Source organism: Brassica rapa, chromosome A06 (genome assembly GCF_000309985.2).
Source record: "Brassica rapa cultivar Chiifu-401-42 chromosome A06, CAAS_Brap_v3.01, whole genome shotgun sequence".
NCBI lineage: Eukaryota > Viridiplantae > Streptophyta > Magnoliopsida > Brassicales > Brassicaceae > Brassica > Brassica rapa.
The window spans coordinates 27651019-27672103 of NC_024800.2; the positions used below are offsets into that span (position 1 = coordinate 27651019).

The 21085-nt window shown below is 37.2% G+C and overlaps 5 protein-coding genes across 6 annotated transcripts; all 5 read left to right on the top strand.

Moving 5' to 3' along the window:
• The first annotated feature begins 354 nt into the window (after positions 1-354).
• On the top strand, positions 355-5622 carry LOC103827747 (cullin-4). The gene is made up of 17 exons (XM_018652510.2): positions 355-701; positions 1242-1357; positions 1431-1777; positions 1927-2107; positions 2209-2331; positions 2414-2701; positions 3133-3258; positions 3403-3504; positions 3613-3666; positions 3929-4035; positions 4124-4184; positions 4263-4394; positions 4515-4652; positions 4772-4852; positions 4956-5036; positions 5137-5217; positions 5340-5622. The coding sequence occupies exons 1-17, from the start codon at positions 482-484 to the stop codon at positions 5451-5453; spliced, it is 2352 nt and encodes a 783-aa protein (XP_018508026.1). The 5' UTR covers positions 355-481; the 3' UTR covers positions 5454-5622.
• A 1095-nt stretch (positions 5623-6717) lies between these two features.
• On the top strand, positions 6718-11128 carry LOC103827748 (KH domain-containing protein At4g18375). The gene is made up of 7 exons (XM_018652514.2): positions 6718-6884; positions 7027-7667; positions 8124-8867; positions 8935-9225; positions 9304-9359; positions 9448-9550; positions 9688-11128. The coding sequence occupies exons 2-7, from the start codon at positions 7056-7058 to the stop codon at positions 9820-9822; spliced, it is 1941 nt and encodes a 646-aa protein (XP_018508030.1). The 5' UTR covers positions 6718-6884; positions 7027-7055; the 3' UTR covers positions 9823-11128.
• A 708-nt stretch (positions 11129-11836) lies between these two features.
• On the top strand, positions 11837-14359 carry LOC103827749 (ornithine aminotransferase, mitochondrial). Its single transcript, NM_001301919.1, has 9 exons — positions 11837-12079; positions 12295-12403; positions 12508-12898; positions 12961-13016; positions 13091-13243; positions 13338-13435; positions 13527-13607; positions 13681-13914; positions 14005-14359. Exons 1-9 carry the CDS (start codon positions 11913-11915, stop codon positions 14147-14149), a joined length of 1434 nt encoding a protein of 477 aa, NP_001288848.1. The 5' UTR covers positions 11837-11912; the 3' UTR covers positions 14150-14359.
• Positions 14360-15325: 966 nt separating this feature from the next.
• LOC103827750 (F-box protein At5g46170) lies at positions 15326-17490 on the top strand. Its single transcript, XM_009103292.3, has 2 exons — positions 15326-16905; positions 17147-17490. The coding sequence occupies exon 1, from the start codon at positions 15754-15756 to the stop codon at positions 16876-16878; it is 1125 nt and encodes a 374-aa protein (XP_009101540.1). The 5' UTR covers positions 15326-15753; the 3' UTR covers positions 16879-16905; positions 17147-17490.
• Positions 17491-18785: 1295 nt separating this feature from the next.
• LOC103827751 (50S ribosomal protein HLP, mitochondrial) lies at positions 18786-20318 on the top strand. 2 transcript variants are annotated; one of them, XM_009103293.3, is made up of 4 exons: positions 18786-19022; positions 19129-19164; positions 19498-19592; positions 19675-20318. In XM_009103293.3, exons 2-4 carry the CDS (start codon positions 19131-19133, stop codon positions 20077-20079), a joined length of 534 nt encoding a protein of 177 aa, XP_009101541.1. In that variant the 5' UTR covers positions 18786-19022; positions 19129-19130; the 3' UTR covers positions 20080-20318. The 2 variants fall into 2 exon arrangements, with proteins under 2 accessions (XP_009101541.1, XP_009101542.1); XM_009103294.3 differs by having other exon boundaries at positions 19678-20079.
• The last annotated feature ends 767 nt before the right edge of the window (positions 20319-21085 follow it).

Consider the following 21085-nt stretch of genomic DNA (forward strand, 5'->3'; position numbering starts at 1 on the left):
CTAATTTTTGAAAGTAAATTTAAAAAGCTTCTAAGAAAGATTTTAAAAAGATTTTGTTAGAACATTTTAAATATATTCATTTGTATTTCAAATAAAAAGTTAAGGATATTAAAAGATATAATAATGAACTTATATAAAATATGATATTTTCTAGGAATTGTCCAAACTAAAAAAATCACACATGAAAAGAAGTCATGACTTTTGTTTTAATATATTAGATAGGGGATTTTTTATTGAACAGTTTTTTTTTTTTGACATCTTTTATTGAACAGTTTATGTGGATGTCTATGAAAGTTTCCCAATAAAATGCATAAAAGATTATACCGGTTTACATATGTCTATGGACAGTCCCTAGTATTCGTAAATTTCGGGTAGGTCCGAGAGAGAGCGCACACACAGTGTGTTAATTTCTTTTTTTTCATTGAAAGGGTTAATAGGGACATCTTCTTCTTGATTTCACTCACCTCTCCCTTAACTTTTCATGTCTCTTCCAACCAAACGCTCTACTTGCTCCGCCGCTTCTACCGACTCTTCTCTCTCTTCCCCGCCCATGAAGAAGTCCAAAAACGGCCTCCACGCCTCCGACAAGGTTGGCTTCTCCATGGATGAAGATCCAGCTCCCTCCTCCGCCGCTAATCTCTCTCGCAAGAAGGCCACTCTCCCTCACCCCACTAAGAAGCTCGTCATCAAGCTCAATAAAGGTCTTCCATTCTTGATCCTAATCCCATGATGTTTCTTATCGATTAAGCTTAGGATTCTGATTGGAAATGACTCTCTTGTACGCTTAATTGATCTCTTAGCTTAGGCTTCTGGATTTTTTTAGGGTTTCATCCGGGCCGGCCCTGAGAATTTGGACTCTAGAATTTTTTTTTAACAAATCCGGAATAGACCATCTCCAATGATTTACTCTATTTTTTACTTTAAAATAGAGTAACTCTATAATAGAGTTTGAGTTTGCTCCAAAGAAAAAACAAATTACTCTATATTTGGAGTATAGAGTGAGAAATAGAGTACCATTGGAGCATTTTTTACTCTAAACTCTATTTTAGAGTGAAAAATAGAGTGATGTTGGAGATGCTCTTACATTTAAAAATTTTGGGGGCCGAGACAAATATTTCATTAGGCTTGGCCCAGGACCGGTCCTGGGTTTGATATGCTATGTAGGTTGGTGGAATTCACTGTTGATTTTTTGATCTTGATATCTGATAATGCCGTTTTGTGGTATGTGTGTATATGTGAAGCGAAACCAAGTCTACCTACAAACTTTGAAGATACTACCTGGGAAAATCTCCAGTCAGCTATCAGAGCTATATTCCTTAAACAGCCCTTTCCTTTTGACCTCGAGAGGCTTTACCAGGTAAAATTTTCTACCTTTCTTTGTTGGGGTGATATAATGTCTTACTTACCCCCTGATGAAATTGGTTTGTCAGGCTGTTGATGACCTTTGCTTGCATAAGCTGGAAGGGAAGCTTTACGAACGGATTGAGAAGGAGTGTGAAGAACACATCTCTTCAGCTTTACAATCTTTAGTTGGCCAAGACACTGATCTCTCTGTTTTCTTGTCGCTCGTTGAGAAATGCTGGCAAGATTTCTGTGACCAGATGTTGATGATTCGTAGTATAGCCTTGTCTCTGGATAGGAAGTATGTGATACAGCACACAAATGTACGTTCGTTGTGGGAGATGGGCCTGCAGCTTTTTCGGAAACATCTTTCTCTGTCCCCTGATGTTGAGCAGAGGACAGTTACTGCTCTCTTGAGAATGATTGAAAGGGAAAGGTAAATTTTTAATAACTCTTGTCTTTCGATAACATGAGAAGCAATGTTTATTTGTCTTTCTTCTGACTGAATCATTGGAAGTTTTGAATGGTTTATGAACTATGTGAGCACTATTGTAAGTCCTTTCTTGTATGACACTGATTGTGCAGGTTGGCCGAAGCTGTTAATAGGACACTACTAAGCCATCTCTTAAAGATGTTTACTGCACTGGGAATATATGCGGAAAGCTTTGAGAAGCAGTTCCTTGAATGCACTTCTGAGTTTTATGCTGCTGAAGGAATGAAATACATGCAGCAGTATGACGTTCCCGAGTACCTGAAGCATGTCGAGGTGCCTTGCATGAATTCATATAGTTTCTCCTTATGATAAGCTGCCGCAGAGGTTATTAGTTGATATTGTCTCTCTAAGGTTTCTACTGGTGATTGGTGCAGGGAAGGTTGCATGAAGAGAACGAAAGATGCATACTGTATATAGATGCATCAACCAGGAAACCATTGATATCAGCTGTTGAAAAGCAACTTCTCGAGCGTCATATACATGCTGTCCTTGATAAGGTTTAGTTCCTGTCATTCTTGCGTATATTAGCAACCTTTTTTCGTTTTCTCTACGCTTATTCTATCTCTGAATATTTTCCAGGGTTACACACCGTTGATGGATGGGCGTCGTACCGAGGACCTCCAGAGGATGTACACCCTGTTTTCTAGAGTCAGTGCACTTGAGTCTCTGAGGCAGGCCCTAAGTTCCTACATTCGGAAAACTGGGCAGAAGATTGTTATGGATGAAGAGAAAGATAAAGACATGGTACAATCACTATTGGACTTCAAGGCTTCTCTTGACATAGTATGGGAAGAGAGTTTTTGCAAGAATGAATCATTTGGCAACACCATTAAAGATTCGTTTGAGCATCTGATAAATCTTCGCCAGGTATTGAAAACTTATTTATTGATTAAAGACTAATCTTTTGCTAACGATTTTACTTTCATCTAAAAGCTACATAGTGATTATTCTGGAAATGTCAACCTTAAACTAAAATGCTCCAATTTGTGAAACTTAGCAGTCTAGAGATTTTCAATGCAGTTTACGTAATGTATTACTATTAAAAAAATCTGAGACATTTTTGGGCACGTTGTATAAATATCGTTTCGGTAACTTGCTTCTTTTTGGGTGCTGGACCCAGTAACAGTAATGTTGTTGACTCGTTGACCACTTGTTGAGCATGATTTTCTTATGTATATATCAAGAATCATCATGAAGAAATTCACATTAGCATTCTGCTCTTTAGTAATTCACCATATTAAATCTATAGGTTTGCGCGTTAGTATGAGCTCCTAATGTATTCTCCTGATATTTTGCAGAATCGTCCAGCTGAACTTATTGCCAAATTTTTGGACGAGAAGCTCCGTGCTGGGAATAAGGGTACTTCTGAAGAAGAATTGGAGAGTACCCTTGAAAAAGTCTTGGTTTTGTTCAGATTTATTCAGGTTATCTCTGATTTCTTACATCTAGTACTTTGTTTGTCTCTGTTTCATTACTGCATTCAGGCCAGTGCATGGTCTGAAAACCAGCTATTTGACCATCTAGACTGAGTTTTGCTAAATAATCTGTATTTTTTTCTATGATCGAAGGGTAAAGATGTGTTCGAAGCATTTTATAAAAAGGATCTTGCAAAGAGACTTCTGTTGGGAAAGAGCGCTTCAATTGATGCTGAGAAATCAATGATCTCTAAGGTAACAAATGGATATCACAAACTCCTGTTGACTATAACTCCTTCTCACTTATTTTTTTCTTATATTGGTAAGTTTTACCCACTGATCCGACCTTGTTGACACATACAGCTTAAGACTGAGTGTGGTAGCCAGTTTACAAACAAGCTCGAAGGAATGTTCAAGGTCCTTTTTCTTTCTCCTTCTCTATTTTTGCATAAAATGTGGGTCTTTTAAGTTTTCTATAGAAACATAAGGATCCTTTTTTATCATCTTACTTTCTGGAGCGTTATGCTTACAAATATATCCTAGTATGCCATATTCTTTGTTACTTTATCCCTGACAATATTGTTGGATGTTCTTGCAACATTCCTACTTTAAGGAACCTGTGTGTATGTGCAACATCTATAATGAGCTTGTACTCTTTGCTTCTTTGAAATTTCTTCAGGATATTGAATTGTCAAAGGAAATCAACGAGTCATTCAAACAGTCGTCTCAGGCCAGGACAAAACTGCCATCAGGAATTGAGATGAGTGTTCACGTTTTAACAACAGGGTATGTGCTATGTATCAAATTGATTCAGGATTATACAGGATAGCATGACACAACTGTAAACTTCTTTAACCTCCCATGCGTGATGCAGGTACTGGCCAACATATCCACATATGGATGTCAAACTTCCTCATGAATTAAATGTCTATCAGGTTTCACCAGAAGTTCCGATATAATTTTCCTTTCCGCAATGGTCTTTTTTCTTCTAATTAATGTGTGTTGTTTCGTAGGATATCTTCAAAGAGTTTTATTTGAGCAAGTACAGTGGAAGGAGGTTAATGTGGCAAAATTCATTAGGTCACTGTGTTTTGAAGGCAGGTTTCTCCAAAGGTAAAAAGGAGCTTGCTGTTTCCCTGTTTCAGGTCAGTAAGATTTTCTCCTTTTTTTTTTTCCTTTTCAAGTTTTTCCTGTCATTCATTTTGACTTTTATTCGTCAGTGCAAATCCATTGCTCAGAAGATGTGTTGTCTTTGATTGTCTCAGGCTGTTGTGTTGATGTTATTCAACGATGCAATGAAACTTAGCTTTGAAGACATTAAAGATTCCACTGGCATAGAGGACAAGGAACTGAGAAGGACTCTGCAGTCGCTTGCTTGTGGGAAAGTTCGTGTCCTGCAAAAGGTTAGGCTAAAAATCTGAACTCTGTTAAACTCGCCTTTCTATTAATGTAAAAGCTACTGAACTCGTGGCTTTGCTTTTTTTTTTCCATATTGATGCGTCCTATGTAAATGTTGTTGCAGTATCCAAAGGGAAGAGACGTACAAGACAGGGATGAATTTGATTTTAATGATACCTTTACAGCTCCTCTGTATCGCATTAAGGTACATGCATTTTTTCTTTTATTTTGGTGAGGCCGCACTTCTAGGTTTTCTACAATCTCACATATATAAGAAAACCAAAATTTTATATATTTTCTGGGTGCAGGTGAATGCAATCCAGATGAAAGAGACAGTAGAAGAGAACACGAGTACAACAGAGAGAGTATTCCAGGACCGACAATACCAGGTTTGATTTCTTCTCTCTTATTTCGATTTACCATATTGTTCTGTAGGAGAGAAGATTTGACATAAGTGACTTTCCCCACTGCATCCTTCTCTTATTACAGATTGATGCAGCCATTGTTCGAATTATGAAGACGAGAAAAGTCTTGAGCCATACTCTTCTAATCACTGAGCTCTTCCAGCAGGTAACTTTCATCATCTCTTTCCTCACGGTATCAGAGTATTCAGCCATATTCTTTTCGTCTCGACCATTGTGCCTATGGTGGGGAGTTCTCTCAGTACTATGAAATGTTTTGTGATTTTGCAGCTAAAGTTCCCAATAAAACCGGCTGATCTGAAGAAGAGGATCGAAAGCCTGATCGATCGAGAGTACTTGGAGAGGGACAAGAGCAACCCTCAGATATACAATTATCTTGCTTAGAATCTCTCTGTTGAACGCCTTTTACAATGTTTTTGTTTCTTCTCTGTATATTTATTCACAAACAATGGCCGACATTGCATTACAGCTTAGTTCGGAGTTTCCGACATAACAATGATAAGTTTCTAAACAGTAAACATCACATAACTGAATGAGAAGAGACAATCAGATACTTAATCGAGTTAAGTCCAATGTCTCTACATGTGACTTTGGCTCGGAAACTAGGCTTTGTAAACTTGTTTCGACGCCCTTTCTATAAATGGAAATATTTCTGGGGTAAAATCATGAAGACCAAGAAGCGGTAATATTAAGATGCAGTCAAAGCGAATTTCCATATTGTTTATCAAGTAGAAAACAAAGTTGAAAGTTTTAGTGTAGCACCAGTGTGGTCTACTGACCCAAACTCTACTTGCGACAAGGCAAAAAGACTTTTCAAGAATCCTATCACACCAGCAAATAATGCAAACTGTAACTTGGAAGCACAGAGACTTTTCGGGAATAAGCCAATGAATGCTGCCTTTTTTTTCTTTTACCTCCTAGTAGTAGTATATGAATTTTTTTTTTTTTTTAATTTGATTCTAAGCAATTGTAGTTCCATATATTTCCAAATAACACGATGATCTGATTCAAATATCTCTCTGTTTTTGGCTGAATTGAAGCTCCTGTTCTCAGGCACACCATACAAATTCAGATGCCAACTTGATTTTGGTTCAATTGGAGATCTTTACATCTCAAATAAACCAGCAAACGTTTGAACATAGATAAGTTTTGTTTTCTTTTATGAAGTCATGAGAAACCAAATTGTAGCGTAGACTACATTTGTTTGGACAGTCACAACCGATGTTATTAGTGTTAAGAAGAAGGATGTGTTGTAAGAAAGTAGTTTTGTTGTGTTTTTACCAAATTACAGCATAACACACGACATATCGTCATTGTTCATTCGAGTGGCTTGAGGAAGAGAATGACCACTGGTCTTACTGATGGTAAGAAGCGTTCAATCCTGATTCTAGTATTGGGTGGTATAAGTGTATAACCAACTGCACCTCCTAAATCTGTTTTTCTTAATTCCAATTTAACTTGATTTCATTATAAACGGAAAATAAATAAAAAAACTTTACTTGTTACAAAAAAGAAAGAAAAACTTTATGGGCCTAATAAATAATAATTTTGAGAGAATCGGACCAAATACCAAAATCAGAAACAAAGTAAGGTCCTGCCTTGATAATTAAAAGTGACCCCACAAAGGAAGTACTATAACCGAAGAGATCATCAAAGTATCTTTAGAACACGTCGCCGTCTTCTTCTTCCTCTTCTGGTACAGACAATAAATCTCCATCTCTCTCTCTCCTCGTTTTCACAAACAGTTAGTACAAAACTCTTTCCTTCAAGTTATCAAAAATACTTTTGTTTCTTCCTCATCTTCAATCCTCTCTCGTATGTTCGTTTTCTATTGAATTGATTTCATATCTGTTTCCTTTTTTTTTAGGGTTCTCTCTCATTCAATTGCATTATTAGGATTCAATTGAATTTCAATTTAACAAAAAAAAAAAAAAAGATTATCACTTTCCTGTTTCAGGGCTGTCTAAATTTGCAAGAGACACAACAATGGTTGAGCGTGGTAATAAGAGAACTCATAACCGTACTGACAACAACAACAACAACAGGAACCAAAAGAGAAGACTTTCACACCAAACCGAAGAAAAACTCAACAACAACAACAAAGACGATCTCGTCGTCTACAGAATCCTCTGCCCTAGTGTGGTCATCGGAAGCGTGATAGGCAAGAGTGGCAAAGTCATCAACACGATCAGACAAGAAACCAGAGCCAGAATCAAAGTCGTTGACCCTTTCCCAGGCTGTACCGAAAGAGTCCTAACGATCTACTGCACGGTCAACGACAAGAAGGACATTGTGGATATAGAGAACAGCGACCACCAGATCACCCCTTTGTGTTCTGCTCAAGACGCTCTGCTAAAACTCCATGATGCTATTGTTGCTTCTTTAGCTACTGCTGCCGAGAACAGTAAGATAGGTAGAGATGATATTAGAGAGTGCCGGCTTTTGGTTCCCACTAGTCAGTGTTCTAATGTGATTGGTAAAGCTGGCTCGACGGTTAAGAAGGTTAGGAGTAGAACCGGAGCTAACGTTAAGATTGTGTCTAAAGATGTCTCTGATCCTTCACATGCTTGTGCTATGGATTTTGACAACATTGTTTCGGTTAGTGTCTTGAAACCTTTATGATTATTCTTATCTTTTTTTGAAAGGCACCGTTCCTGAGATTTTGGAGGCTGTAGGCGATTTAGTAAAGATTTCAATAATAATTTTATATTTTTTACAAATTTGGGGGTCTATGTGGAATGTTTCATTCGGCTTTACCCAGGACCGACCTTGTCTCTTTCTTTCGCTAATGTTTTGATTACTGTGTGATTAAATTATCTCAGGAACGGTACCTTTCGATATCTTTTTTTCTAAAGATATATTTTTTCGAAAGGCACACTTCCTGAGATTTTGGAGGCTGTAGGCGATTTTGTAAATATTTCGATAACAATTTTATATTTTTTACAAATTTTGGGGGTTTATGTATGGCCAGAGGGAAATGTTTCATTCGGCTTTGCCCAGGACCGGCCCTCCTGTCTCTTTATTTTGCTAATGTTTTGATTAATGTGTGATTAGATATCTGGAGGGGCTGAGTCTGTGAAGAAAGCACTGTTTGCTGTTTCTGCAATCATGTACAAGTTCAGTCCTAAAGAACAGATTCCTCTGGATGCAACTGTTCAAGAAGCTCCTGCAAGTATTATAATCCCATCTGATCTTTCCATCTATCCGCAAACCGGTTTATACCAGAGTCAAGATCCTATCTTCCAACATGGAGCCAATGTTCCATCCTTTATAGGGACACTTCCACAGGGCTATGGAGAAACCGCAACGCCGGTTTTCTCTTCCTCCGCTCTTCCTGTGGTTCATCATGGTACTTTTGGCGGTGTGTCTTCTTCTTCTAGGCAAGAAGAGTTGGTTGTGAAAGTTTTGTGCTCTTCTTCCAACATCGGTCGAGTTATCGGGAAAGGAGGTTCGACCATTAAGGGGATAAGACAAGCGAGCGGGTCTCATATCGAGGTGAATGACTCGAGGGCGAGGGCGAATCATGATGAGGACTGTGTTATCATTGTAACGTCCAAAGAGTCTCCTGATGATTTGAAGTCAATGGCGGTTGAGGCTGTGCTTTTGCTTCAAGAGAAGATAAACGATGAAGACGAGGAGAAGCCTAAGATGCAGCTCCTTGTGCCTTCTAAGGTGATTGGATGCATTATAGGGAAGAGTGGCTCGATCATAAGCGAGATTAGGAAGAAGACAAACGCTAATATCTATATCTCGAAAGAGAATAATAAGTGTGCTGATCTAAATGATGAGCTCGTTGAGGTATAAACCATTCATTCAGCTTTTTTTGCTTTTACTTGATTGCTCTAATAATATTTTGGTTTATAAGATATCTGGTGAAGCAAGCAATGTGAGGGATGCGCTTATTCAGATAGTTTTGAGGCTTCGAGATGATGTTTTGAGAGATAGAGAGACGAGTGGTTTCAGGAACCAACAACCTCCTGCAAGATCTGAGAAGAGTAGTAGTTACTTCTCTTCTTCGGAGAGAAGTAATGCTGCTGCTGCTCTTGCACTAACTCCATCTTTCATGTCTTCTGTTCCGCAAGTTGCTTCTGTGGATTATGATAGGAGACCAGAGACTGGCATGAGCGGTGGACTCTATGGTTATGGAAGTTTTCCGGTAACATCTAAAACCGAAACATCTCATTTTCTGTGTTGTATAGTGTAGCTCATAAGTGTTTTTTTTTTGTACAAACAGGTGGGGGATAATAGTTATGGATCCAACTCTTCTTACTCATCCAGTAGATATGGAGGGTAAGTCTGCAGCTAATATGAAGAAGTTTGTTTTGTTTTGTGTTTTTTGGTTATTACGTATTACAACTTATGTTGTGTGCATTCACAGGCTGCCTCAGTCTTCTACTACAATAATGGAGATTCGAATCCCTTCAAATGCAGTGGGTAAAGTAATGGGGAGAGGAGGAGGCAACTTGGACAACATAAGAAGGGTTTGTTTTAATTTACATTTTTATTTTATTTGACTTCCTCGTTCCTCGCTGATCACCATCATATAGCCTCGGTCACCGTCTAACATTTTTCACATGATATGTGCCCTCTTTGCTCTCTCTCTCTCTCTCTCTATCAGATATCAGGAGCTATGATAGAAATATCTGATTCGAAATCATCTTCACATGGTGGTCGCATTGCTCTCATTTCCGGAACGCCTGAACAGAAGCGTACCGCAGAGAACTTGTTCCAAGCTTTTATCATGTCCACTTGAGTATGTGTTCCTGTCTTTCTAGCTCCCTCTCCTTCCATCAAGCTCGTGTTTGACTATGGTTGGATCTGTATTCTATCATCCAGACATTCGATATTTCACCATCCATCCGGTAACTTTTTATAGTATCTCGTGCTATAGACTTTTTCAGGACCATTCTTTCTCCCTTCCCTTGCGAGCTGTTCGCTTAATAAATGATTATATTATCTCTGTGCAATAAAAAAGACAAAATCGTTGTTATTTCAATCAAGCTTTGCCTATTCTCTCTGCTCTATGCTTTAGTCCAAAGCAGTCCCTATCAGTTATGTGTTGGTTTTTCTGTCTCAGCTTATTCAAATGTGATGCCAAGTTATACTCATCACATCTCATCAAATCAAATCAAATCATGTTCTTGTGTGTTTCTCTTAGAAATTTCTGCAGTGAACAAACCATAGCTTTTATAGCCTAGTGAACTTGAGTATTGCATCTTTTCTCCTTACAGACCGTTATCTTAGAATCTGATCATTTCAAAATGCAATGGCTTTTGCCAATGGATAACTTTCTTCCCGTTCTCTGCTATAGTTTACAGCCTTTTTTTGGCTATACCTCCAGTTCATTGATTCATCTTCTTTGTCTCTAGCTCTGCTACCGTTTCTGATTCACTCTGAGCATCTTTTGTCCATACTTGATCATGATCCATCCTTTAGTGCTTGTAGCATACTAGGTTATGAGTAGAGGATTTTAGCAGTAGAACCCGCAACAGTAAAGCTTCACTGATTGTGTTGTGTGTTTCACTCTAGCTTTTGAGGGTCTTGTCTTGTCACTCCGCACTGCGTCTTTAAGATTCCCTCATTAGAGTCAATGTCTTGAGTTTTCTGATTGTGTTGAGGTTTTTGTTTTAGCATTTATGCAGACAAACCCTGGGGTTCAACTTAGTAACTAAAGGTTGCTAGAAACCGGCAACAATTTTTTTTTGTTTTTGTTTCTGCTTTTAGCTTTTGCGGTTTGATCGTTTTCGAATAGGCCCTTTGAACATTCCTAACCATTCTCTGTCTCCACGTTTCTTCTTCCCCGCTTAATCCCAACAGTCTTTCATCAATTGTGACTATGTGTGTATATATTGCTTAGTTCTTAGTAAATAATAGTCTTAAGCATTTTTTTTTTCTATAAAGCAAAAGTTGATAGATTATTAGAAACAGATAGATGTTGATCCCTTTGGAAGCTTTTTCAGAAACGTATATGGTCATTGTAGTAGTAGTCGATGATTACGTTACGCAATTGTAAAGTGAATTTTCCATTTGTTTGTAATAATATATAATGTGATTAATATCAACCCAGCTGGATTTTCTATTCTTCTCATCTCTACTGGATAATCTAAAAACTACAGAATGAACAAACAAAAAAATGATGGTATAGTTTAATGGTAAATATAGTTGGGTTTAAGGCCGATAGACCAGTGCTCTGTTGATCTAATTTTTTGGTGAGCATGGTGTATCCTGCTTTGCTGTTGTAATACTTTGTCATGATATATACATATTTCAATTTGGAAAAGAACAAACAAAAAAATAAGGATAAGAACATGGGAATGTGTAAAAGCTTAGGAAAAGAAGACAACAGATTGTTATTGTCGTTTTCTTAAAACTATCATCAAAAAGCACACACCTCCTTAATTTGGTTTGAGCTTGTGTATTGTACTCCCTCTTTTCAACGAATATAACAAATATAGACTTTTTTAGTATTTTTACGGTATATTAAGAAAACACATTAAATTACCATAATAAATATATTGTTTTTTATAATTTTCAATCTTTAATCAATAATAATTTAATAAAATTAATTAATTTTCTTAAAATTTATAACTTTTTTTATAGAAAATATAAAAAGTATATATTTCTGAAACAAATTTTTTTCTAAAAAATCTATCATTGAACAGAGGAAATATATAAAAAGACCAAAAGAAATCAAACCGAACTAAACCATAAATCCATTAATGAATTGAACCATTTTTTTAATGTGATATGCATCCCGAGAAACAATCACTTTCTTGGAAAACGAACAAACAGAGCAGAAACAGAGAAAAAAAAAACATTTGCGTCCATTTCTGAAAGACTGTAATGGCAGCAGCCACGAGACGATTGATTCAGCGTGTGTCTACCACCAGACTTTCTACCGCCGGAGCACGGCGGAGTTATGGAGGAGTGCCGGAATCGAACTCAAAAGCTCCGTCGTCATCTTCTTCTCAGCGATTGATGGAACTGGAATCCGAATTCAGCGCCCACAAGTAAAGCCTCCGTCTTTTCTTTTTATCTCTTCAAAGGTTTCCTTTTTTCTCCGATTTTGATATTATATCGTCGACGACGTAATCACTTCTGAAATTTCCAACTTTGTCCTCTCTTTTGGGTTCTGGATTTTGCTCCCTTTATATGTTTGTTTTGAAGCTTTAGTTGCTAACCTTTGGTCTGTTAATTCTATCTTTGTGTCAAAAAAAAATTGTAGTTACCATCCAGTTCCGGTTGTGTTTTCACGCGGAAATGGCTCAACAATTTGGGACCCTGAAGGCAAAAAATACATCGACTTTCTTGCTGCTTACTCCGCTGTTAATCAGGTTAATCACTCCAAAGGCCTCACTCCTCATTTAAACATACAACAAATAAGTGGAAAATTTCTTACTTTTTCGATTCTTTTTTTTTTTTTTTTGGTATTTCGCAGGGACATTGCCACCCTAAGATCATCAAGGCACTGCAGGAACAAGTGCAGAAGCTCACTCTAAGTTCACGAGCCTTTTACAACGATAAGTTCCCGGTCTTTGCTGAGCGTCTCACTAACATGTTCGGTTACGAGATGGTGCTTCCTATGAACACCGGCGCTGAAGGTGTCGAAACCGCTTTGAAAGTTGCGAGAAAATGGGGTCACGAGAAGAAACACATCCCCAAAGACGAGGCTTTAATCGTCTCTTGTTGTGGTTGCTTTCATGGCCGTACGTTAGCAGTTATCTCCATGAGCTGTGACAATGATGCTACTCGAGGGTTTGGACCATTGTTGCCTGGGAATCTTAAAGTTGATTTTGGTGACGCTGATTCACTTGAGAAGATCTTTAAAGGTATGCATGCTTTAAGATTTTAGCTTAATGAGTGGATCATGTTATTGTTATGATGATTGCAGAGAAGGGAGATAAGATAGCTGGATTCCTTTTTGAGCCTATTCAAGGAGAAGCTGGAGTAAGTTCCTTCTTTTTTCTAGCAATAATAATCATTTTAGAGGATGAATCACATTGGTTTTGGTTTGGTTATAGGTTGTTATTCCTCCTGCGGGTTATTTGAAAGCTGTTAGAGAACTCTGTACGAAACACAACGTTTTGATGATAGCTGATGAAGTACAAAGCGGTCTAGCGAGATCTGGAAAGATGTTAGCTTGTGACTGGGAAGAGATTCGTCCTGACATGGTGGTATGTTACTTTAGTTTTCGTTATACTTCCTGGAGCAAAGCCATTACATAGATTATCCAAAAAAAAAAATCATTTGAGTTTGCGTTTTTGAAAGATACTTGGGAAAGCATTAGGTGGAGGAGTGATTCCAGTTAGTGCAGTGCTTGCTGATAAAGATGTCATGCTTCATATCAAACCTGGCCAACACGGAAGGTTTGCACAAGCGTTACATCAAATATGTTCTTAGTAACATAACATTTATCAGTCTGTTTGGGATAAAGCTTGTTCCTTTTTTTGTTATCAGCACATTTGGTGGGAATCCTTTAGCTAGTGCTGTAGCTATGGCTTCTTTAGATGTTATAGAGGAAGAGAAACTCGTCGAAAGGTATACCTACTTTTACTTTCTAAGTCGGCTCGGGTTCTTTGGATTGACATTTCTCGGTTCTTGAATCTTGTAGATCAGCAAGTCTTGGAGAAGAACTGAGGATTCAATTGAATAAAATCAAGAAACAGTTTCCTGATCACATAAAAGAAGTACGAGGAAGAGGATTGTTCAATGCGGTTGAGTTTGATAGCAAAAGCTTATCTCCTGTTTCAGCTTATGATATTTGCTTGAGCTTGAAGGAGAGAGGAGTGTTGGCTAAACCGACTCACAACACCATTGTCCGGTTAACTCCACCACTCTCCATCAGGTAAATTAGATACAGCTTAACCGGTCTGGTTTATTGGCGGTTTTATCATTGGTTATCGACTGATTCAATTACTTCTTTTTCTTTTGGCAGCTCTGATGAACTCCGAGAAGGCTCTAAGGCTCTTCGTGATGTTCTTGAGGTCGATCTTCCAAAGCTGCAGAAAATCAATGCTGGTAAAACCCCGGTTTCTCACTTGACCGAGTGTGATCGCTGCGGAAGAAGCCTCTATGCTTGAACCAGACCGGAACTTGATTAGGATCTGGTTTAATTTTATTGTTGTTATTTTAAAGAATGTGTGTATCTCGTAATTTCATAATACACAACACTGGATCGCTATAGCAAAGATAAATCCGTCTAAAGCCGAACCGGGTTGCACCGAGCCCGTAGAGATAACTTTGGCTTATTTCTGGTTTGGCAGTGAATAAAACCGAGTTGGTTGTTTCGACATTTATCGGTTTGGCAGTTATATTTCTGTTAAGATCTCAGAAGAATAATATACTTATATATTAAATAATTCCCATGGCCCTTTATTTTGTTTTATTTTTCTAAATTTGTCTTCCTTCCCTAGTAATATTAAAAGGCCATTTTCAATGTATTCTGAAAATAAAATCCTTTTTAATCTAGATATATTTCTAAGACTTTGGAATTAGAATAATATTATTTGGATGAAAAGTTTGTTGTTTAAAATTATTTTAGTTTTCTAAATAGTGACAAAAATCTTGTATTTTCTTCAGATTATTATGATCATATTTCCACTGCACTGCCTTGTATTCATAATTTTTCCGTATTAATGTGTATGTCCACGTGTTGGCATGTGTATGTGGATATTGATATGGGACATGAAATCATGAATACACATATGCTTGTCTTCTATAATTGCCCAACCCAAACATGTTGAGGCGTGAAGACCCATATGTGGTTGGCTCTCGAATATTTAATTACAATATCATGACCTGATAGCATATGTAATGTGGATATTGATATGGGATTTGCAGAGGTGGGATAAACCATTTTGATACTAACCAGTAGCATAGGTAAAATATTATCTATATTTTTTTCTTTCTTGCAGAAAAAAATACCGCCTACATATGTATGTGTTTTTATTATGTCTAGTAGAAAATCTAATTCTTGTAGACTTAAGTTGGTCTAGATAATCACAACGTGATAATCTAGTAGTATAACTTTGGAAAGCTAAACAACATTGAATGCATTCCATTTGTTCAAGTAGATACGAAGTTATGATTTAGATTTTATTTAAATATCTGGAAAGATGATACATTCATATAATATATATCTATTTAAAAAATTAGTCTAGATTATTTCATAAATCATAAATATATTTAGATTAATAATAAAAAAGTTTAAATCCCATAATTTTATAAATACATCTATTAATTTCGTTTAAAATTTTACAAAAAAAGATTCACGTAAATCTCTCATAACAAAATTATATTAGTTTTTAATTTTAAAATAAAAATTTATAATTATACTGAAAGATATCTTAAAATTTCTTCCATTTGATAATTTTAGCATAAATTTCTGAAGTTTCTAAAATATTATTAATAAAGTTATATTTTTAATATAATCTTTTGTTGAAAATTTTATTTGGAAATATTACTTCTAGTGATTTGGCCCATGTGGAAATGGAAAAGCTAAATGATGTTAAATCAAAAATGCCATTTTTCTCTTCATAAAGACAAAAAACCTCGTGGAATCTGCCTCCTCCATCCATTTCCATCTGTTCCTCTCTCCCGAAACTTCGTCATACGATTCTGATTTCGAATCCTTCCTCTCAAAACCCTAGAAACAAACTTTCCCCCAAATCGAAGATCCGATTCCATGGCCCGTTCAGATCCACCTTCCCGGATCCACCCCGAGCCCCAACGAATCGACCACTTCGACCACCTTCCCGACTCGATCCTCCTCCTCGTCTTCAACAAAATCTCCGACGTCAAATCCCTCGGCCGCTGCTGCGTCGTCTCCCGGAGGTTCCACTCCCTCGTCACCCAGGTCGAAAACGTCCTGATCCGCGTCGATTGCGTCATCTCCGACGACGATAACTCCTCCCTCTCCTCGATCAAGTCCCGCTCCGCCGCGTCGGGGCCCTTCTCCAACCTCTTCCGCCTCGTCGTCGGCGGCATTGTGAAGCCGTTGCAAGCGTTGGGGCAATTCCTCGGCGCGAGGAGATCGTGCGGCTCCTCTTCTTCTTCTTCGTCTTCTCTGTCTATTAGCGGAGACGAAGGTGGAGAGATCGAACAAGGAGGAGTGACGCATCACTCTCCTACGCAGGTTCTGAAGAACTTCGAGGAGATTCGTTACTTACGCATCGAGTTACCTTCCGGAGAGCTCGGGATCGACGACGGAGTCTTGCTGAAATGGAGAGCTGAGTTTGGCTCAACCTTAGATCACTGCGTCATTCTCGGCGCTTCTTCAGTGATTCAACCTAATCCGATTCGAGTTTCTCAACCCGTTGAATCTTCCGATGATACCGGGAGTATACCGGAGTCTTTTTACACGAACGGAGGCTTGAAGCTGCGTGTAGTATGGACAATCAGCTCTTTGATAGCTGCATCAGCACGACACTACTTGCTACAGCCGATCATAGCCGAGCACAAGACGCTGAGGAGTTTAGTGCTCTCTGATTCCGATGGGCAAGGTGTGCTTTGTATGAATAGAGATCAGCTTGAAGAGCTAAGGGTGAAGCCACTGTCGGCTTCCTCGGCTTCTAAGAGGACTCTCGTACCTGCCTTGAACATGAGGCTATGGTATGCTCCTACCTTGGAGTTGCCTGATGGGACTGTGTTGAAAGGTGCGACTTTGGTGGCGATAAGGCCGAGTGAGTCGAAGAAGGAAGTGTCTGATGTACTTTGGGTGTCTTCGGCTGCTTTTGGGGAGCCTTATAAGGCAGCTGTGAAGATGCTGGTCAAGAGAAAGACTTATTGTTTAGAAATGAACTCGTTCTAGCTTGGAATGTTTCAGTCTGAATCTGAGGTAAGTTGGTGTCTGTATGATCTGATTATGAAGTGATTTGAGCATATCCTTTGTGAATGTTCTAAGATGCTCAACATTAGGAAACTTAAACTGTCACTATCTTTTTACTGTGTTGCAACTGATGATTATTTAAGCATTTGTAATCATAGTTTGAATGTGTGTTATCGTCACAAAATTTTCTTTGCTGTTCTTAGAAAGCACATAACTTTTTTTCTCATTGTTATGATTTCTTGTGTGCTAGGGAACCAGATGGCGATTCATGATGATTATTACATATAAATGCTATAATGAGAGGAAGCAGAGAATGAGCCAGTTTTGATGAATACATAAATCAGTTTTGCTGCCTGCTGCATCTGCTAGCGAATTTTTTTTCTTTTAAGCTTTCGCAGGATCTCTCAATCATATAAATACCAACAAATTACTTATTATCTTGTAAGGTTTGTTGTCTGTCTTTGTTAGTTACAATGTCTTGAGCTTTGCTTGTTCTTCTCTCTTATGTGAATATTGTAGTTATGAGAAATACATTTGCTTGTTATTATTAAAGTTAATTTAAGAAAAATAAAACAGAGCAGCGTATTCTGTTTATATTAGAATTGTATAAAAGCAACTTGATGTTTGAATGTTTATATCATAATTGAGCATTCTCAAATTGCCGTTTGTTTAATAATAGATTGTCATGTACTCATGTGCTAAGAGTGATGATATGTATTATCTTATATAACACGACATTAGCTTACAGAAGCATAAGCCTTATTATATTCAAAGTATACGGTGATATGGATAATGTAAACAAGCTGGACCCAATTTGGAAGGCATGAGGGGTGGACAAGTTACTTCATTATTGTGTTTGCATATCTTGGCCATAATGATTATGTCTTAACCTTAGACTTCTCACTTTACTGTCAATTGTGTTTACTCACAAAAATCTGAATAAAGGAATTTAACTTTCCGAGGTACTGTTGAGTTCTTCGCTCTCATCTGAATAAAGATTTTTTGAGATTTTGCAAACGTTGAGCAGCATCAGAAACTTGGGGTATAAGTATGAAAATGAGATGTTTGACCAAAAAAAAAGTATGAAAATGAGTTTACGACCGTCTTGTCTAATCGGCCAAAGTCGAAACTCAGAATCTAAAATATTGCCCAATTGAACATCTCGAATGCATAGATTTTTGATGAGGATCTTAAATAATAAAATAAGTGGAGAGTGGGGCATGGTCATTTGTTTTAATACATAGGAACTCCAAAACCTTTATGGTTTTTTTCCTTTGTTTTAAGATGGTGCCGAATACAAAACACGCAATGCTTATATTCAGTACATTTTATGGTTCACCCAAGCCAATTTTCCAAACAATAAATATTCTTCAATCTTCTTTATGAAATATTTCCAAATCTTTTGTACAAAACTTTTTGAAAATCCTTTCACAATGATTTTTCCTTTCTCCAAGATAAATCTTCGGTTGCTTAGCTTCCAAATAAACTCTAGTTCAACTCTAAATCGGCTTCAATTCCAATTTTCAAATTAGCTATTCAGCTTTTCTTTATGTATCATTTTCGTACTACTTTATGCAAATACTTTACAAGTGGTTGATGAACACTTCATAGAGTTGTATTTATTCAGTTTTTAATACTCAGTGTTCACTTCAAGGCACTAACAAAACAATTTATTGCAAAAATGTCTTAAACCCTTTTGTCAAAAAAGAAAAAAAAATGTCTTAAACCCGTTTTATTCAAATGGGAACGATTCTAAAAGTTGCGGCGGACAAAGGAGCAAAGAATTATTAGAGCCCAGGCCCAATGTGTACAAGCATTGACGAGAGAGAAAGCAGCGAAACTCAGCGACGCAATAGTTTTTCTTTTCTTCTTGTTGCTTAAAATAGCCATACCCGACCAGAAGCCTAACATTTAAATGTTCGGACCGAAAGTAGAAACATACCGGATTACTAAATGTATGTTACTACGGTTATACCCTTTGACTAAACCTGGTATTTACATTTTGTTGCCACTCTTAAACCTTTCCCTATATCCTCCGCCTCGCTCTCTCTCTCTCTCTCTCTCTCTCTCTCGTCACTGATCTCGTTCTTCTGCAACGAATCTGTTTTTGTCTCCATCAACGGCTCGTAAGTCAGCATTTATACGAATCTATTTATCTTTCTTTTGATAATATACTATTATTCTGTTATTATTTTATGATTTTGACATTAAGATCGAAACTTGTGGTTGTAGAAATGGCGGCAGCTTTAGCTTCAAGAATCTCCCGTGGTAAGCGACTTGCTCCTTCCTCATCGTTCTATTATAATTTTATTCGTTAAAGGTTTTGACTTTTGAGGTTGCAACGTTCGATCTTGAGAAACTATTGGGGTTTCTTTTTAAGTTATGACGAAATGAGATTCAATCTTGTAGATTCTGATGGGTTTGGATCTTGATTTCGAAAAATCAATAAATTTAAAGTCAAATGTTTCCAACTTTGTAATTTATTTTGAAAGACAGATTCAATTGATTGAGCATTTGCTGTTGATGTTCTTACCAATCCATGCTCAAAATTTATTTTATTTTTTTCTTTTTCAATTTGATTTATACACTAATAATGAGCAGGAGGACGTTCATTGCTTGGAGGTGTTAAGAATGATTTCTCCGGATCGATTATTTCTTCCAATGGAATGATGAACGAAAGTATCCTCCTCTCTCAGGTCAGAAACCTTCTTCATGTTTAAGTATTTGTTTGGTTTGATGTCTGAAAGATTATTTCTTTTGTTATTTGTTAATAAGCAGCAGCAGCAACAGAGAAGGACATTTATTCAAATGGGGACGGTTCTCAAAGTCGTGGACAACTCTGGAGCCAAGAAAGTGATGTGTATTCAAGCTCTCAAGGGTAAGAAAGGAGCTAGGCTTGGCGACACGATCGTTGCTTCGGTGAAAGAAGCAATGCCAAACGGTAAAGTGAAGAAAGGAGCGGTTGTGTACGGTGTGGTTGTCAGAGCTGCGATGCAGAGAGGTCGTGTCGATGGAAGCGAAGTTAGGTTCGATGATAACGCGGTTGTTCTTGTTGATAATAAAGACAAGAAGACTAAAACTGATCGGCAGCCAATTGGGACTCGAGTGTTTGGTCCTGTTCCTCACGAGCTTCGCAAGAAGAAACATCTCAAGATCCTTGCTTTGGCTCAACACATTGCTTGAGACAACCAACATAAACCACCACCCTTAAACCACTTAGTGTCATCTTTTTCATGTCCTTCTGTAAACTCTCTCATAATTATTTTATTTTGTTTTTGTTAAGTCTTCGTTAAACCCACCGGTTATATCTTTTTTCTTTGTTAATTTTGGTTTATTAGTGATCTTAAGTATGAATCTCTAATAGACCTCTTTACTTATAACATATTTTATTTATATTTTGTATTATTTGTTATGCTGCTTAAGATTATTTTCAAAATACATGTTTATCTTTTTGAAACGAGACAGTAAATTTTGGTTTCGATTTTTTAGTTTGTGTAACCACGTAGTCCTCTTACGCACACCTGTGCAAATCAATTACCTCTCTAATAATACACAATCATTCAGTCCAACTTCTAAAGGTGTATCAACAAGAGCTTTAGACACCTAAAATTCACTGTTTGATTGATGTATGTAAGAGAAGAGATTTTACCACGAGGCATGTAGCTGGCAAACTTTTTTCCAAATAATACCCAAATCTTAAATGGTAGAATCGGCAATACTGAAGTATATTTATGATTTTAAGCAAACAGAACTGAAACTGTTACATGCCTTTTGATTGAAGCACTAATAAATGGACTTTATGAGTGTTGTGGGATGAAGGCGTTGAAGATAGAAAACTGAAAGATAGAAAATGGCTGGCTGAGGAAGACGAAAGCGAAGCATAAAGTTGAAGATGATTATGATGAATTGTATTTGAAAGAGATGTACTAAATATCAAGATGACCTTAAAAATGAATATGAACCCCATATGAATACTAGAAATATAATATATTAATTAAGAGTCTTATTTGAAATTTACCGCGTTATGTTTTAAATTTGGAACAATTGTATATGTTATGACTAAATATTAAAACACAGTAATGGGATGTGATTGTTAAAATTCTTAAATTCTAGTTTCATTGGTTAATGAATTCTATCATTCTTACTAAAATCTAGTGTTATTGGTTTTATGATTGTTTAGTGACTTACA